The sequence below is a fragment of the Carlito syrichta genome, unplaced genomic scaffold (genome assembly GCF_000164805.1).
Source record: "Carlito syrichta isolate Samal-C Ts95f unplaced genomic scaffold, Tarsius_syrichta-2.0.1 Scaffold316380, whole genome shotgun sequence".
Lineage (NCBI taxonomy): Eukaryota > Metazoa > Chordata > Mammalia > Primates > Tarsiidae > Carlito > Carlito syrichta.
Genome location: NW_007260476.1, coordinates 649,359 through 668,866, shown reverse-complemented (window position 1 = coordinate 668,866; position 19,508 = coordinate 649,359). Strand labels below are relative to the sequence as shown.

General features: G+C 34.7%; 1 protein-coding gene across 7 annotated transcripts in view; it reads left to right on the top strand.

Moving 5' to 3' along the window:
- AGFG1 (ArfGAP with FG repeats 1) overlaps window positions 1-11,259 on the top strand; it is a 65,912-nt gene extending 54,653 nt beyond the window's left edge. For 3 of the 7 annotated variants that reach the window (XM_008074232.2, XM_008074230.2, XM_021707088.1), the window contains 4 exons: window positions 6,151-6,198; window positions 8,056-8,214; window positions 9,514-9,605; window positions 10,166-11,259. In XM_008074232.2, the coding sequence (XP_008072423.1) occupies window positions 6,151-6,198; window positions 8,056-8,214; window positions 9,514-9,605; window positions 10,166-10,225 (359 nt within the window). In that variant the 3' untranslated portion in view covers window positions 10,226-11,259. The remainder of the gene's footprint in view (window positions 1-6,150; window positions 6,199-8,055; window positions 8,215-9,513; window positions 9,606-10,165) is intronic. The other 4 variants (XM_021707092.1, XM_021707090.1, XM_021707089.1 and 1 more) reach the window with 2 other exon arrangements.
- The last annotated feature ends 8,249 nt before the right edge of the window (window positions 11,260-19,508 follow it).

Below are 19,508 nucleotides of genomic sequence, written 5' to 3'. Positions count from 1 at the left end.
TCTCGAACCCACGGGCTCAGGCAATTCACTCACCTCAGCCTCCCAAGGCGCAGGATTACAGGCTGAGCCACCGAGCCCAGCTCAATTTTATTTTATTGCCCTGAGCACCAGAGCTATTTGTCATCACCTTGGAATATCAGCAAGTACATGTGGTACGGCAGGATATCCATTGAATTTAGAGTCTGTAAACTTTGTTTTGGAGTATATGTAGCAATAATTTTAGAACTGAAACCTAAAACACCAATTAAAGCAAATGTTGATATGAAATCTTGAGATAGTAGTACTTGTAATATTACAATCAAATTAAACCAATAAGAATTAATAATTATTAGTAAATCTCTTTGTCTTTGGAAAGATTAAGAATTATGGTATTAAGAATTTGGACTAGCCGGGCTCGGTGGCTCAGCTTGTAATCCCGCACTTTTGGGAGGCTGAGGTGAGTGGATTGCCTGAGCCCGCGGGCTCGAGACCCGCCTGGGCAGCAAGACTTCATCTCTACAATAAATCAAAAAAAAAATCAGCCGGGCGTGGTAGCGCATGCCTGTAATTCCAGCTATTTGGAAGGCTGAGGTGGAAGGATTGCCGGAGCCCAACAGGTCGAGGCTGCGGTGGCTGGGAGCGGCCACTGCACTCCAGTCTGGGTGACAGAGTGAGACTCCAACTCAAAAAAAAAAGAATTTGGACTATACTATTTTCACGTAAGTATGTTCACTCATAATTTGTTGGTATTTAACATAATAAGTGTTTGATAAGTATTTGGATTTCTCACTAAATGTAACTTTTAAAAAAATGTTTTGTCTTAATTCAAGTGTACCTAAGAGATTATTACTGTTTTTTAAATTTCAGCTTTAGGATATATTGTTTTTGGTCTGGGCTTTAAGTGTTCCCACCACCCCTACATGTCTACATGGTACCTGATAGGTGACTTTTCATCCCTCCACTCCTTCCCCCACTCCCCCCTTTCTGAGTCTCCAGTGTCCATTACACCATTCTCTATGTCTTGGCGATCTTATAAGTAAGAACCTGCAGTGCTTGGTTTTCTGTTCCTAAGTTAGTTCACTTATGATAATGTTCTTCAATTCCATCCAAGTTGCTGCAAAAGACATTATTTTTTATAGCTGTATAGTATTCCATAGTGTACATATACCACATTTTCATTATCCACCAATTGGCTGATGGCTATTTAGGTTAATTCCACATTTTTGCAGTTGTATAATCCCTTTTAAATTTCCTTTTGTACTATCTCTTCATCAGTTGTGGTGTGTACAATGTTGCTGTTTCTTAGCATATTATTTTGACTTAAAGTCATTCATAGGGTGCTGTTGAGGTTTTACAGATATTGTAACTTCAATTAAGAACTGAGAAATGGAAACTCAAATTACACCTTGACTGAGGTTAATGGTTTGAACTAGCTCCTCTGAGCTCTGCTATTAACCTTTTTTATAGAATGTGAACAATATCCTCTTACTGGCAGGGTTGTTGTGAAATTAGATGATGTATATCATCCTGTGTGATCTTTGCATCGCTGTATATACTCAATAAACTAGACTTATTATTTTCCTCTCATGATTGTACCTCTGAGTTGATTCTATCATCAGAGTTAAGGACTTCTGTTTTGTTTTGTTTTGTTTGTTTTGTTTATTCTGTTTAGAATAAATAAAGCCTTTCAAAAGTCGAATCTATATAAGACATAAAATAACATAAGATGTTTAGGTATAATCTATTAGCCTAACAAAAATGAGTTAGGAAGGTAAATCTACTGTGCCATACATTTTTATTTCAAGGTCAAATGTTTTTCTATTATAAGCCATGTTGAATTGATCACCTTTATTAGGCTGTTACTGAATTGACTACATCAAAGTAAATATTATCTTCATATGCTTCTGTTGAACCTGAAATAGCAACAATACTTTGAGAGATACACTATGCTTAGAAATTTCCAATGTTTTATACCATCAAAATTAATTTTAATTCTTTTATTTTAGTTATTTTTTAATTTTTTTGTGTTGGAGTCTCACTCCTTCACCCAGGCTAGAGGGCAGTGGCAGGCTCACAGCCACCCCAGCGTCAACCTGCTGGTCTCTGGTGATCCTTCCATCTTACCCTTCCAAATAGCTGGAACTACAGGTGCACGCTACTACGCCTGGCTAATTTTTTTATTTACTGTAGAGACGAAGACTTGCCAAGTTCCCTGGGCTGGCCTCGAACCCTCAGGTTCAGGCAATCCACTCGCCTCAGTCTCCCAAAGCGCTGGGATTACAGAGTGAGCCACCAAGTCAGCCAGGCCTAATTTTAATTCTTTAGGGATTTTTGTTGCCCTCAAAATATGTTACTATTGTAAAATTACATTTTGAGGTAGTTTCTGAGAGTATTACATAATAAAAGTTCTATATGAAATTGGAAAGTTTTATCAATATATTTATTCCTGTGTGTGTGTGTGTATGTCAGAGTTTCACTCTGTTGCCCAGACTGGAGTGCAAGTAGCACCATCATGGCTCACTGCAATCTCGACCTCCTGGGCTCAGGCAATCCTTATGCCTCACCTCCCAAGTAGCTGGGACTACAGGCACGTGCCATTATGCCCAGCTAATTTTTTGGTGTTTTTGTAGAGACGAGGTTTTGCTATGTTATTCAACCTGACCTTAAATTCCTGGGCTCAAGTGATTCTCCCACCTCAGCCTTTCCAACATGCTGGCTTATTGTATTCTGAAAATACACATTTAAGTAATCATTTTTTCTGGATTCATGAAACTTTAGGGCTTTAAGTGTTTTTAAACCATATTATGTGTGAACATTAGGAGATTAGCCAATATGGCTTAAGACCTTTTAATTTTAGGATTCTATGATATTTAGCATTTTTTTCTCCCAGAGTCCTTAAATCTAATTAATGGAGAAAAATAAGTTTTCATTATTAGGAAATTCTTTTATAGCTCTTAAATTTCTCCTTTGTCACTAAATGGATAGACTTTATTTTCTAACATTTATTTTAATGATTGAATGATTTAATTTTTTTTCTTCCAAGGAGATAAACTTGTAGAAATGCAGAAATATTTCACTGGATATAATTGAGGCTTCACATTCTTGTATCATTACCTTGTGGAAACTGATTTGCAAAGATGTTAATGGATTTGCCATCAGGGTTCACAATTAAGTAATGGCTGATCTGATATTAGTACCCGGAATGCATCTAAACCAGCAGTTTCCATTCCAGTTCAAATTGACTGTATATTTATACTTTTACATTGATGAAACATAAATTGGTATTATGTACTATTCCTTGTTTATATCTAAATACTCAGAAGTTTCACCTCACCTATCTAGTGTACTCTGGACATGAGGATTAATACAAACAAGGGATGAGAGTAGGCAAGGAAAAGCAAAGAAAAAACCTAAGTAGAAAGTTACATTGACCTATGTAGGACATATTTTGTTTATAGATCTGCTGATTTACTCTCCTATGCTCTCTCACCCCATTTACTCTTAATATTTTTAATTTCTCTAACATTTAGTATTCTGTAATTGCTTTTGAAAAGCAACCAGAAGTGAAAAGTATCAATTGTGTAATTTAAAAAAAGAGACAGGAAAGTTGTAAAAGGTAACATAACAAAAAATCAAACTTTATAATAATCTGGAGAAAATATTTGCAAATAATACATCTGATAAGGGACTTGTATTTTAAATATATAAAGAACTCTTATAACTCAGTAATAAAAAGACAACCCAATTTTAAAATGGGCAAAAGATTTGAATAGGCATTTCTCCAAAAAGATATACAGATGGTCAATAAAAGATTAAACAATAACAAACATTAGTGTGGAAGTAGAGAAATTAGGAATCTCGTATATTGCTTGTGGGAATGTAAAATAGTATAACCCCTTTTGTAAACAGTTTGGTAGTTTTTCCAAAATATTATCAAAGAGTTACAACATTACCTAGCAGTTCCACTATTTGGAATATACTTAAGAAGAATGAAATAATACATCTGCACAAAAACTTGTACACAAATGTTTATAGCATAATTATTTATAATACCCAAGAAGTGGGAACTACTCAAATGTCCATCAACTGATGAAACCAAATGTTGACTAATCATATGGTGGGATATTATTTGATAATGAAATGTATGAAGTATTGATAACATGCTACAACATGGATGAACCTTGAAAACATTATGCCAAGTAAAAGAAGCTGGTCATAAAAAGCCACATATTTATGGTTCCACTTGTATGAAGTGTCCAGATGGGAAAGAAACAGTAGATTAGTTGTTGCTGGGGACTGATATGGTGGGACAACATGGGGAGTAACTGCTGACAGGTATGGGATTTCTTTTAAAGGGTGATGAAAATATTCTAAAATTAGATTATTATGGTTGTACAATGCTATGAATATATTTTTTAAAAATTGAATTCTGCCAGACTTGGTGACTCAGCCTGTAATCCCACGCTTTGGGAGACTGAGGTGAGTGAATTGCCTGAGTCTGCGGGTTCGAGACCCATCTGGGCAACTTGGCGAGACCTCATCTCCACAATACATCAGAAAAAATCAGCTGGGCATGGTAGCGTGCGCCTGTAGTTCCAGCTATTTGGAAGGCTGAGGTGGAAGGATCGCCGGAGCCCAGCAGGTCGAGGTTGTGGTGGCCAGGAGCGGCCACTGCACTCCTGTCTAGGCGACAGAGTGAGACTCCAACTCAAAAAAAAAAAAAAATTGAATTCTTTACTTTGAATGAGTGAATTATGTGAATTACATCTCAAAAAATCTAAAAAGTCTAAAAACAGTTTATAGTAGTTGGGGGCCAGAGTTTGGGTGACATCCTTGTTGTAGATATGAGGTGTAGTGGCTAATATTGGTTAACAGTCACCATTGACTGAAAGTTCGTTTTTGCCAGTATATTTTGTGTAATGTGTCTCCTGATATGTTAGCAATAGTCCATGGGAAAGGGGTCTGTGTATAAATATACATGGAAAATGTTGGAATAAACACCAATTTTTAGTAATGCAGGACTTCTCAGAGCCTTTAAGGTGCTCTAATACAGGAGATAAATGTAAAATTACCAGATTTATTTTTTCACAGAAGCTTCTTCCTCGATTAACCTTTTGTTGTATTCAGAACCCAGTGACGTCTTTTTAAGTTAGCAAGAAAAATACATTCATTGAATATTTACTACACAGCACTTGAATTTACTGTTACATTTAATCTTCACAGAAGCTTTGTGAAGTAGGTACTATTATCTTCATCAGTCCATCCCTTTCCCCCAGTTGCAAATGAGGAAACTGAGGCTTATAGACATAAAGAAATATCCTGCAGCTAGGAAATGACAGAACCAAAACTCAGAGCCACTCAGTCTCTTAATCACTCTGGTTCCCAAAATTGATGCTCACTTTAAATGTATTCTAATTTAAAATGCATGGAAATATATTTTAGACACAGTCCCACTTCAAATTGTTAAAACAAAAGGTTCTAGTATTTAACAATTTAAGTTTACTTTCTATTAATTACATATATTAACGTCTCTGTCCTCAAACACTCCAGGTAAGTAAGATCTGCACAAGAAGCATTTTTTCCTTCTCTTCGCCATTATATTTTAAGCTGAAAGTACTGTTCACCTTTCGAATGAACTAGAATATTTAATAACTTCCCTTCATTACTTAATTCGTTCACTTGCATTATCGTTATGTATTTCTAATTAATGTACCAGGTTGTAAATAAGACAGTCTAGCATTGTTCAGGTGCTGTCTCCCAAAACTTGAAGTTTTTATGCTAAATGTAGATGATAGATAGTTTTAGATGATCCTATGAATAGCATTTTCAGATGTAGCTTATGATGCCTGAAAAGCATTTTTTATTAATTTAGTTGTGTCTTCATATTAGAAAAAAGTTTGTGCTTATTTTTTTAAAAAAGGAGTTTGTTGGTGTTATTATTCTAATTCTATTCCCTTTATTTAGAACAATATAAATTTTGTAAGTGTCACGAATATAGTTCATAATAAGAATTGAAAAGCCTTATTTTGTGAATGTGTTTTTATTATATATTATGCTACCTGCTTGGCAACAGTACATTCTAATTTTAGAACTTTTTAATGAAACTAATTTATTTTAACAGTAGTTACCAATACATGAATTGACATTGGTCTTTTTATGGCTTTCCATAAGGCCTTTCTGGAGCAATGCATTCTCAAGTGTTTCCTCACGCTCATTTTGGTAGGTGGCCACAACTAATATGTAGATTTGTGTGGCAATTTGTCTACCTGCTTGTGGAAGCTTCTGCTACTGTTTTGGATCCCTGCATGTGGAATTAAGTTTTTCCATGTTTTACAATGGAGTGGGCATGGATGTGTGGCTTTGGGATTACATTGAATTTAAAATGACATTAAAATCTTTTGTAGTGATTTATGTGTTGATGCTGAAAAGCATTACTGCTTACCTCCATGGTCACATTAGAATGTTAATAGCTGTTTTGATTCTTTTTCTTTGAGTGATGCCTTTTTGATATAACAAACCATTTTACCACCTTATTCCATGGAGTTTGGTTTTGCTCAGCCGTATCCAAGTTTTGCTTTTTAGTGCTTTCCTAAAGTGATTTGCCAAAGTTATGTCAATGCATTGTTGTCTGTTATGAAACCCTCCCTGTTTCCCTTGCAGTGTGCTTATTATTTAATTCACTTGCTTCCCAGTGCCCTGTTTTTCCTTCCTTTTTCATTAATAATAAAACAGTCATTTCTAAGAAGTTTGATATTCTAATTAAGTGCAAAATTGCATTGTTACAAACATTACAACTTATGAGGATTACTTTGGTTAACATCAATATCTTGCTTTCAGCCTTTTTAAAAATAAGAGATGTAATTCTATGTAACATTTTTTAGTATTTAATTTGTGTTTTAAATTAGTGATCAAGTTGGTAAATTGTTTAAATCAGGAAGTTCAATGAACTGTGACTTTTTTGTAGCATTGTGCTAAAAATATTTTTATTATGTGATTACTAGTTTATATGAAAGCAACATTATGACTCGTATTTCACTGACACCCTTCCTAGAACATGTAGTTGGAAGTTTCTGATTTTATTATTCACTAATAAAAAATAACACTTTTGCTACTGTATGTGTTTCTATAGTGCACATTAGTTCAGGAATGATGAGTCGATGGGGGAGTGATGACAGCATACTACATACATAGCAGCGGTTCACATACTAACTTCCCCCAAGTATAATGCTCTGTCCAACAAGTAATAGCAACTAGACATGACGTGCCAAGGAGGAGTACAATAGTATTGAACATCATGCCCATTTACCATTCATTGTTTACCTCTTCTAAGAGCGCTTATTGCACTTATTTTCTAATCTTTGTGCATTTCACATGAATTTCCATAGCCCAGTAGCCTTAACCTTCCTTCAGCCCTCTTCCAGAGCTGTCTTTGCTTACTATTCAGAAAAGATGGAAAAATATATATATAATTGATTTAATAGGAACTTAGCATATCCTTTTAATTGTGTTAAGTGCTGTTAGTAGAATCACTCTCTCTGTGGCTCTAGCTACAAAGCTGCATAGGTTCTGAGTGATCTGCCTTTTACTTTACTGTTTGTCCTTTAAGTCCTGTTATTTTTAGTGAACAATGTTGCAGAGGTTTTAAAGTTTTTTTTCGCCCCAGAAACACATGTATTGTATTATAGCAAATACTTCAGTAGATAAAATTAAAGTTTTGGCTACTATTTTACTGTATAGCAAAGCAAAATTGAAAACAAAAGTGTATACTGGTATATATGTGAATCACATGCTGATGGGCTTTAGAAAGCAGATTACTGTTTAGACTTGAACTTTATATAATTTGAGAACTTTTCTTGAGATTTTAGATGACAGCTTTAGTAGTTTTCATTCTGGTTGTTGGATTTTACAGGAACAGATTATGTTAAACTACATAGTGCTAAAACTCGTTGCTAAAATGCCTTTATTGTACATCTTAATGTTTTTCCCGGTAAATGATGTCTTTTCTACAATGTTGAGTATGAGAAATGAGCACACCCTTTTGTATGTAACTGATCAGCCTTTCTTTTCTCCTCTCAGCGGCAACCTTTGGCACTGCGTCCATGAGCATGCCTACGGGGTTCGGCACCCCTGCTCCCTATAGTCTTCCCACCAGCTTTAGCGGCAGCTTCCAGCAGCCTGCTTTCCCAGCCCAAGCAGCTTTCCCTCAACAAACAGCTTTTTCTCAACAGCCTAATGGTAAGATCTAACACTGGCTTGCTGTAAGCCCATTTCAGGTATGTTTTTAAAAAAAAATTTGTTAGACCAGGCTCGGTGGCTCAGCCTGTAATCCCAGCAATTTGGGAGGTGGAGACCTGCCTGGGCAACGTGGCAAGACCTCATCCCTAGAATAAATTAAAAAATTAGCTGGGGGTGGTAGTGCATGTCTGTAGTTTTGGCTACTTGGAAGGCTGAGGTGGAAGGATCGCCAGAGCCCAGCAGGTAGATGCTGGGGTGGCCATGAGTGTGCACTCCAACCTGGGCGACGGAGTGAGACTTCAATTAAAAACAAACAGACAAATAAATAAAAATAAAATATAATGTTATGTGCTTGGGCACAAAGAATTTTCCAAAGAATGCTGTGGTATTGTGTACTAAGTGTTTACTACACAAAAATAGAAGATTTTGGTGATTTGGGCCTTAGAAAACTGACTGGTTTTGTAAGTTCTTGTGACCAAATTATAGTTTTAGGAGAAATCCATGACAGTCTAAAGAGTATGCCTTCATTCTTGGAATCTCTATTGTCTTTCTTATTAATTAATCTTACATGTTCTAATATGCCTCTTGATTTTAAAACAAGACTTTATAAACCAAGAATATTTTTTTCCTCTAATCTTAAATATGTTCCTTGTGTGTTTTTTTATGTAAAGATTGTGTGTGTGTGTGTGTGTGTGTGTGTGAGAGAGAGAGAGAGAGAGAGAGAGAGAGAGAGAGATACTAATTTTTTTTCTAATTTACATATGTACTATACTGTAATTGGAGTTTGTTGTTTGTTTTTAGAAAGAGATTCACTGGACCATTTTTTAAAACCGTTTCTCTCATTTGCTAACGTTTGAAGTCCACAGATCTGAAGATTATTCTTGAATTACAACTACATGTTTTCCTTTCTAAAAGTCAGTGGTTATTTAAAAATTTGAAAATATGTACCATGAAAGAGCCATAAGTAATAAAATATTTCCTAAGAAATAATGTGACATTCACATAAAAATCATAGTGTTGTTTGTATAGCCCCTCCCAAATAGTCACCAGCTTGTCTGTTAATTAAGCCCTAAGAATGTTGGAATTAATCTTCTGAAGAGAGCCAAATGAAAATTCTTTTAAGACATGCCACAAGACGTTCGTCTCTGGTATATGAGAGAGCATGAAACTTAACAGTTTAACCTTTATATTTTATTTTTGCTGCTCTGGTAGGAATTTCTCTGAATGCTGTGAGGCTTTGTAAGTATCAGATTGTCTCTTGAAAGTATAGGTTATAATTGGTGGTTCTTTTTTAACAAGGTGCAGGTTTTGCAGCATTTGGACAAACAAAGCCAGTGGTAACCCCTTTTGGTCAAGTTGCAGCTACTGGGGTATCTAGTAATCCTTTTATGGTAAGTAAAAGTGAATTTTAAGCACTTTTATAAGTTGCATTTTATTTTCAAATTAACAATAACAGGATGTTAATTAATACTCCTAGATACTGTTTGATATTCTGTTGATGTGACATACAAATTGAGACAGAGCCATCATGCATGATCTTTTTCTGACCTTTAAAAAAAATTAGTTGCAAATCAAAGCATTGACAGCAAATAAGCTATTTTATGACACAAAACATACCTGATTTCTTGTCAAAGTAGTACTTCATGAAAGGCTGTGGGAATAGTGAGCATTGTGAAAGAAGATTTTGTTTGAATCACAAGTGCTTTTCTTTCAGGGCCAAGTCCCTTCTTAGAATCTATTATGAGAGTTGTCTGAAAGACAAGGCCAGTGCCTGACACATAATAGTTTTATGTACCATGTTGCCAATAACTGAATAAACCTTGCCTTAATAAAATCTAAGTTTAAAAGTTTAATTAAATCAGATTAAGTTAAATGCAGTTTAATGTTTTTATTTTGTACACCCATCACTTTTATTTGTCTGTTAATTTATTTGTCTTATGTTTTCCTTTAGACTGGTGCACCGACAGGACAGTTTCCAACAGGAAGCTCATCAACCAATCCTTTCTTATAGCCTTATATAGACACTTTACTGGAACGAACTTTTATGTGGTCACATTACATCTCTCCACCTCTTGCACTGTTGTCTTGTTTCACTGATCTTAGCTTTAAACACAAGAGAAGTCTTTAAAAAGCCTGCATTGTGTATTAAACACCAGGTAATATGTGCAAAACCGAGGGCTCCAGTAACACCTTTTAACCTGTGAATTGGCAGAAAAAGGTAGCGGTATCATGTATATTAAAAATTGGCTAATGTTAAGTTATTGCAGATACCACATTCATTATGCTGCAGTACTGTACATATTTTTCTTAGAAATTAGCTATTTGTGCATATCAGTATTTGTAACTTTAACACATTGTTATGTGAGAAATGTTACTGGGGAAATAGATCAGCCACTTTTAAGGTGCTGTGTCATATATCTTGGAATGAATGACCTAAATCATTTTAACCGTTGCTACTGGAAAGTTACAAAATCAAAATTGGAAGGTTTTATTCATTCTTGAATTTTTCCTTTCTAAAGAGCTCTTCTATTTATACATGCCTAAATTCTTTAAAAATGTAGAGGGATACTGTCTGCATAATAAAGCTGATCATGTTTTGCTACAGTTTGCAGGTGAAAAAAATAAATATTAGAAAATATGCTATTGTTTTTGTGTTCTTGCTGCAATGCCTTTACCAAAGTGGCCTTAAATATGAGTAGTGAATTGAGAACATCTTGAATTCTTAAAAGACTTCTAGTGATTAACTTTTTATAAAAAGGCCATGTAGAAAATTTATTATTAAAACTACTATGACTGCTATATTCAGGAATATGTCAATGGTAAAGCATTTAAATGTAGCTTGTTAGATTTACCATAATCCTTCTAATTTCTTTGCAACTTCTTAATTTTGTGAAATTTGTATATATGAAGAATTTGCATGTATGTGTATTTACAGATTTTTCTAAGTATCTTGAATTCTCAGACTGCAAAAGGCCTATTTTAACTATTGATTTTTTTTTTTAAATGTCTTCGAATGTATTGGAAGTAGACGTGCATTAACTGTGATATGATTGCACCTCATTTTTTTTTTTTTTTTGGACAAACTGATATTATCTATAGGACATTTGTTTATGTTTGTTTTGGGGGAGAAAGAAACTGGAACCCAATGTTACCTTAAAGTTATGGAATACTTTGTTTAAACGCAAAGATAGTAAATTTAGTTATATCTTTTTTGTTAATATTCTGATGAACTTGTTTATTTATGTACAGTAATGCCTCATTTATCTAGAGATAACCTTGCAATCTCATCAGAACAGTGCACAACTGAGAAACTTGGAATCGTTTTTTAAAAAATGCCTCTGGGCAGCCTACATAATTCACAAAGTTTGTGTATTAGAGCTCATGCATTTGCTTTTATGTAAAATTTTAATAATTTTGACTATTTTATTTCCCAGCTCATAGCATATTAGCAATTTAGGAAGGGATGACTTGAAAGGAAGGAGACTGAAGAAACTGAGGCGCATACACTGGCCAAGACCATTTAGCATAGGGACGGCAAGCCTAGAGGATAATACTGAATATAGTACATCATCTTCTGATAATAGTCCTTCATTATGCCTCTGGGTCATGAAGAAAAGATATTATTGCATACACAAATATGTATACCTGTTTGAAAAGTTTTATCTTAAAATTATTAAAACTTTTTTAAAAGCTTTGGTATTAACAAAGGTGAATATCAGTTTCCTCAAACATTTGTTTATTGTTTATGTTGAATGCCTTTTGCAATGATGCCTAAGCTAGTTACAGTATTTTGAAATCTGAAATGTTTTAGACTTGTTTAAACATTGCTGTCCAGTGCATGTCTAGCTGAAAGTATGGTTTATCTGAACCATTTGGATAGGCAGGATGACTGGAAAATCCCAGAGCCCCCTTTCTAAAGAGTAGTGTCCCTCTCCTTTTAGAATTAAATGAATGCTGCACAGGTCCAAGTATGTGTTGATGTAGGTTTTGGGGGACTTCCTCAACCTCTTTTACATGGGGGGAAAATGTCTTTTAATTTCTGTTTAGATTGTATTGGGTCCCAATTAATTCATATGTACAAAGTTATATAATTGTAGGTAAAGCCCAAATAACTTGCCAGGCTTTCCATCTGAGAAGTAAATTAAACAGTTGTTATGAAAATAATTTTAAAGACTTTTTTTTTTCTGGGTGAATCTTGAAGTTTATAATTAAATGGGCGCTCTTACTGACTTTAAATGAGTGCTTTAAAGTAGAAATATTTAGTTTAAGAAAAGATCCAAGCTGGATGTGGTGGCACACTCCTATAATCCTAGCTACCTCAGGATGTTGAGGTGGAAGGATCTCTTGAGCCCAGAGTTTGAGGCTACACTGTGCCATATGACCCCATTACTGCACCCTAGGTTGGGGGACAGAACAAGACTTTGTCTCTGAAAAGTAAAAAACAGATTGTAAAAGAAGAAATCCAGCTTTTAAAGTGGTCTTTCCCATGGTTTTTACTGTTTATTGTTAAGGAAAGTCAACTTTCATTAGATTTCTATTTTTTATTTGTTTCTAGTTCAAATGCACCATTAAAATTAATGTTGAGTACTAGAAAGGAGAAAAAATCCTGGAAAGTGACAAGGCTGAAGACTTAAATTTACTGGCTTACTGGTTGGATCATATCTTTATTGTTCTGTCTCGTTCAGGAAAGAGGTTTGTCTTTTAGAGTGGCAAACTCTGCTGACATAGTTTAAGGGCATCCCCCCCATTTTTTGAAATAGAGACTATTTTATTCTGTTTTTATGAAAGTACAGATTAAATTTTGACTTTCTTTCTTAAAATAATCCTTTCTGTTCAATTGAAAAGCATGATCAGTGCTCTGAGGTTCCCTGCCCTCCACCTTTGGTATTGTTCTTGTCACTTGGCAACATGGAGGGTGAAGTGGCTGCCACTTTTACCACTGTAAACAGCTCTGAAGCAATTTTGCCTCAGGACTGTAACTTTTTTTTTTTTTTTTTTTTGAGTTGGAGTCTCACTCGGTTGCCCAGGCTGGAGTGCAGTGGCATGCTCACGGCCCTCCGAGCATTGACCTGCTGGGCTCCGGTGATCCTTCCTCCTCAGCCTTCCAAGTAGCCGGAACTATAGGTGCGTGCTACCACGCACAGAATTTTTTCTTTATTGTAGAGATGAAGTCTTGCCAAGTTGCCCGGGCTAGTCTCAAACCCGTGGGCTTAGGCTATCCACTTGCGTTGGCCTCCCAAAGTGCTGGGATCACAAGCTGAGCCACCGAGCCCAGCCAGGACTATAACTCTTAAAAGTTGTTGGAAGATCCCCAAAGAACTTTTGTTTACATAACTTGTATCGCTCTAATTTGCTGTGTTAAAAATTAGTACTGAAATTTTTAAAAGCATGTTTATTCATTTAAATATAACAATAATAAATTCATTAATTGCTAACGTAAATAATATTTTTTGATGAAAAATAACTTTTCTGAAACAAAAACTTGTGAAAAGAGAATTGTTCTGCATTCTGTGCATTTTAAAAAATAACTGACTTAATAAAAGCAGTGAGATTCTCATACTGCTTTTGCATTCCAATTTTTTAAATATCACATAGCCTACAGGCACTGGAAAACTCTACTCTGCACTTGTGAAAGCACGAGAGTGAAAAGGCGTATAACATCTTAATTTTACTATGAAAATAGTTTGACCTTGCACAGCCCTCAAGTTTTTCCAGACCACATTTTGAGAGCCACTACATTTTAAATGTGTATATTTCTGGAATAGTATTTACTTGTAGGGTAAACATACCACTCCCTGAATTTCTATGTTTGTTTGGTGGGAAAAACTGAAATTGTAAACTTTTCAACATCAACTACTTCAGAATAATGGTAGTAGTGGTATAAAAAGGTGTGGTTTATTAAACCCTTTCAGTGTATCACATTTGCTGAATGCTTTTCATATGTTATCTCTTATAATCCCTGCACCAAACCTACACTTTAGATGCAAAGCATATGGAGGCAAAGCTAGTGACAGCTTTTGCTCTGGGGAACAAATGTTTTATTTTTTGATTAAAATGCAAATGTGTTTGTGTACAAGTAGATTCTTTTTTAATATTTTTAAATTCTGACCAAGTTACATGCCTAAAAAAGTTAATCATTTCAGTTCCTTTCATAATTTGATGAAATCTGCATATTTTATTCACTAAGGCTTTAAAAAAACTTCTGAAGTAAATAAGGGTATTAATATTATATGTTTTAAATTGAAGATGCTTTTGAAGTATTACAAAAATTCTTATAAAGCATTCCACTTTATATAGTTTTTTGCTATATACAGTTTAAACATTTACTTTTTACAGGTGTTATTAAAATTTATGGTAAATTAGTCTGTTGTATTGAATTTGTCCTCATTAGTTAAATTTTTCTTTGTGTGTTTTAAAAGGTAGTGTCATTAATTAAACTTTTTATGTGTTTGTAATTGAACAAATGAATATATTACATCGTGGACCACGATGTAATCCAATATTATGCTGGTGAATGTTTAAAATTATCTTCCATGAAAGAAAAAGGGCTCTGCTTTTTAGTGTTTACTGATATTTGAGGCATAAGTACTGTGGCTGTGGCTGATTATACCTACCAATCTGATGTCATTAAATGCAGCTTGAAAGAGGTAACACCAGTGGCTCTTCCAAGCCTCTGTAAGCCTGGTCCAGCACAGCACCAACACAAAATTCCACAACACATTCATTAATGTTACTGATCATTTGGTGATTAGCCTGTTCCTTATATCCTGCTGAAAGATAGTATTTGAAGAGCTTTTGTTTTATATTCTTAATTAAGCAAGCATTTGGACACTTGTTCGTTTCTAGAGGTATACCGGGCACTGAGCTATTTAATCTGCAAAGACCCAAGTATTGTGATCTCTGGTTTTTAAAAATTGAATTATTGCAGTAGTTTAGAGGTTTCACACTCATGGCTTATATGAATTCTGCCTACAGTTTTGTTTGACCAGCACAGTATTTTAAAATGCTGGATTTCAAGTCCAACTCTTTAGAAGGGAGCATGTACTTTTAAGGTAGCCATTAGCCTACCACTCCCAGTTTTCTTAGCCTCAAATGTTCGCATACCTGTTTTCAAGGCCTTTGAGTTGGCAAATTCCAAATAGATAGTGAAGGTAGGAAATGGTTAGGAAATGGTTCTTATGCAACATCTTATTCTGATTTTGGAGGCAGTCGTTTAACGTTTGAATTCATAATGGTATCATCCATGGAAAACATGCCAAGAATGTATACCCAATGAGCTCTCTCTCTTCTACTTTTTTTATTCCAATGGATAAGAATTCAGTGTATATTTAAATTTATTTTTGAAATCTGTGCTTGTCCAACACACAAGACTGTAGGGGCTAATTAAAATAAAATGTGAATCTGGCTTTTGCAAAAAAGTGATCCTGGATAAAATATTTTAATTGTTGATTTGAATATCCATAGATTAATTTTTTATTGGTTCTCTGAAATACTGAGATGTTATCCAAATTACAGTGTAAGCAATGAGAGTAAAATTCCAATTGTAAATTCTCAGCATTTTCTCTCAATTTGTGAGTGGAGGGTTGGAGGAAGCAAATACCAAAGGAACCTTCTAATTTTGACTTTATGATCATTAACTAAAGGCAGCAAGGGATTGTAAACTAATTTTACATAGTCAATTTTTCATAGAATGCTTTGGGTACAATCAGGTTTTTTAAAGACTTTAAATGTTTTTTGTATGTTATATATGTTTATAATTTTTAAAAATTATGCGACATACAAAAAGGTGTAAAGTGAGAAAGTCTCCTTCTATGACTTTATTCTCACACCCCAGAAATAAATAATTTCTTGTATAGGCTTTCAGAAATGTTATTTTTTATTTTGTATGTATGTCTTTCTATATATGCCTCTCACTGTCTTTCCTTATTTTAAATGTTCAATTTTGTGACTTTATTCTTTTTGTTTAACTTGGTTGACTTTCCATATTACCACATTCAACCCTAACTCATTATTTTAATGGCTCTAGGATTCCACTGTATGGATGTCTCTTTGGAACAACGTCTGTTTATAGACTTTTCTACTAAAAATATTGTTATAATGTGAATATCCTTATGCATATATGAATATTACTCTTCATTCTGCCTGACTGAAAAATTTCAATAAAATAGACATCATTCTATTTTGAGGTTCACCAGCTGTTTAAGTATGATCTTGTGCTTCCATTTAAGGAAGGAAAAAAATCCCTCAAATTAACTATCTTAAGATTTGTATATGAAAAATCCTATCCTTTTCAATGAAACTATGTAAGGCCATCAGTTCACTGAAATTTAGTGCAAGTTCACATCTGTTTTGCACCTTATCTTTTCATTGTCCCTACTCACGACTCTTGAAGTTTCTGAAAGTACGATTTGGGACTATTTTCTTTTGCAATTTGTTGGTATTGTGCCTTTCCTTATCTACGTCAGCTTAGACTATACCTTATTTTTAAGAAGAGAAAATACAAATTAACTATGGCAAAATCTATTTTGGCGCAATCACATGTTTATTCATTTTTTCTTCAAAATTAGCTTCCTTTGCTCTAAAAAAAATGTGAGTAGTAATTCTGAAAGTTCTGATTCCTCACAGACTGAATGAAGGTCAGAAATTCCTTAACGTGCTTACAGTTAGTTAAGCACAGGATTTGCTTGCTGCAAAAGTGTGTTTTTACTGAGAAATACTTGACCTAACAACTGACAGAAAGTACCTTTGCACTTTAAGGCCTAGGAATAGGTAACTTAACGGAGAAGTTCAAGACTAAGAGGACCTCCTTCTAGTCAGCAGGGATAGTTTGGAAACAATGTTAATATGCCATGACTTTTGAAGACCAACTTTAATGCAGGAGATGGCTTTAGGTATTGGATGAAAACTTAAGGCTGATTTCAGTATTTATTTCTAAAATACTTTAGTGTGGTAGATAAATTTGGCGAAGTTCTTGTTCATTGTGAAATATTGTTGGAAGAATTTTTTTTTTAATAAAGACTTCTGAATTTGTGTACCGTTTGGAAATAGCCTCTTTCATTTAAATAAGTCTCACAAAATATAACAAGATAACTGGGATATTGGTACAGTAATTTTTGTTCTTTCGTCACTCCCATTATGTATTCTGGTAAAGCTTATATGTCTACTTTCATATTAACCTTTTTTAAAAATTTCATTTTACATTAATAACTGCTTTTGCCACTTTTTCCTGTTTTTTAAATTACAAAACATCTGCATTTTTAAAAAACTGTGGGTATGTTTGTTACTTCTAATTATTTTTTTTTCTCCAAAGACTTTTTTTCTTGAGATATGTGTTGGTGTAGATTGGTTTTAAGACAGCACAATAATGAGATTTATTTACTATGATGGAAATTTGAGACTGTTCATATGACTGTTCTTCACACAGTCATATTTCCCTGGAGTACTCACTATTGTTATTGATCCATCCTGATTATTCTGTGTATCTTTGTGTAAATTATCATTAACCATTACCAAAACATGGAAGAAAATTCAGTTTCCTTAGAGTCAATCTGAGTATTTCCACCATCACCACCCTGGGTTGGGGCGGGGGCGAGAAGAAGAGACTCATTTTTGTTTGTCTCTTTAAGTAGAAAATAATTCTAATTCTTTTTATCCATTTTCGTTTTTCTTCTTAAATGGTATGCTAACTATTTATAGTTAGCTCTTGAGCTTTTGGGGCTCGGAGAAGTCCTAAACCAGAGTCAAGTTTCATGTGTTCCAGTCAAGTTCTGCCATTAATTGGCATTTAGGTGGGGGAATTAAGATAATTGTATTTCACCGCTTTTAAATGAGATCTCTTCCAAATGTTAAGACTTTCATCAGCCACTGGGATGTGTGTGTAATTTAGACAGTAATTAACTTTGAAAATTGGGATCAAACATTTCAGAATAATAGCTGTTAGGCTGAGCATGTGGAACTCACATTTTTGTAGCTCAAAGTAGGTGGATCCTATTTGTTAATCACCAACTTATATCATGTATTTCATATAATTGGTCACATTTGGTGGACACAAAAACCTTTTAAGGCAGTATTTGTCACAAGGAAACTGACACTTAGGTGTCATATGGCCAAGATAGCTATTTAGTAAGTGGCAAGAGTAGAGTTTTATCAGACTTCATATTCATCCTTCTATATTGTATTCCTACTTTGGACCTCAGTTTTGGTCAGAAGAGTGTGAATTGAATGGGGGTGCTGTTACTGTAGGTCAAAAGAGCTACTTACAGCCTTCCTACCCCAAAGGATCTCATTTTCTCTTCCCTTCATGTTTGCTTCTTACCCACATGAAACTTAGCTTTGTGATCATAGCCAATTACGTTCTTTATTTTTTTCTGATTGTGAAAATATGCTCATTGTGAAGAATCTCAAAATACAGAAAAATATTTTTTCAAACTATAATCCTGTGCAGGTTTATTTAAGTGCTTCTGGATTTTGTTTTATGTATGAATAAATATAAAGATGACATAGAATGGGATCATACTATACTTAGTATTCTGTAGCCTTTTCCTCAATGTATCATGAGTTTTTCTCAAGTGTCAAATACAGATCCACGTTCTGTTCCAATGGTGTTTAATTATATGGAGTTATAATTAATCTCCATGACGAATGTTGAAATTGCTTCCAATTTTTCAGCAGAACTATTACCTATTTTTTTTTTGTACACATAATTTGGGGTCATGTTTTCTTAGAAATGGAACAGCTGAGTGAGCAATATATATCTTAAGAACTTTGATCCATCTGAGACATTTATATTGAAACATAATGTTTTTGGTCATTTAAAAGTACTTGATATTAGCCGGGCTGGGTGACTCAGCCTGCAATCCCGCGCCTTTGGGAGGTTGAGGTGAGTGGATTGCCTGAGCTCGCGGGTTCGAGACCCGCCTGGGCAGGTGAGACCTCATCTCTACAATAAGTCAAAAAATTAGCCAGGCGTGGTAGCGCGCGCCTGTAGTTCCAGCTACTTGGAAGGCTGAGGTGGAAGGATCGCCGGATCCCAGCAGGTTGAGGCTGCGGTGGCCGGGAGCGCCCACTGCACTCCGGTCTGGGCGACAGTGAGACTCCCAACAAAAATAAATAAATACTTGATATTAATTGAATAGCTCACAACCTTTCACTTGGAAGTCTTGAAATAATTTTTTAAATAAAATACGCTATTGGCTTATAAGGATTAACATCCTGTCAACTAAATTGCTAGTTGAGAATTTATATAAATAGCAAAAAGCACATGGGCCATTTTTACTCAATTTGTTTTTAATCAT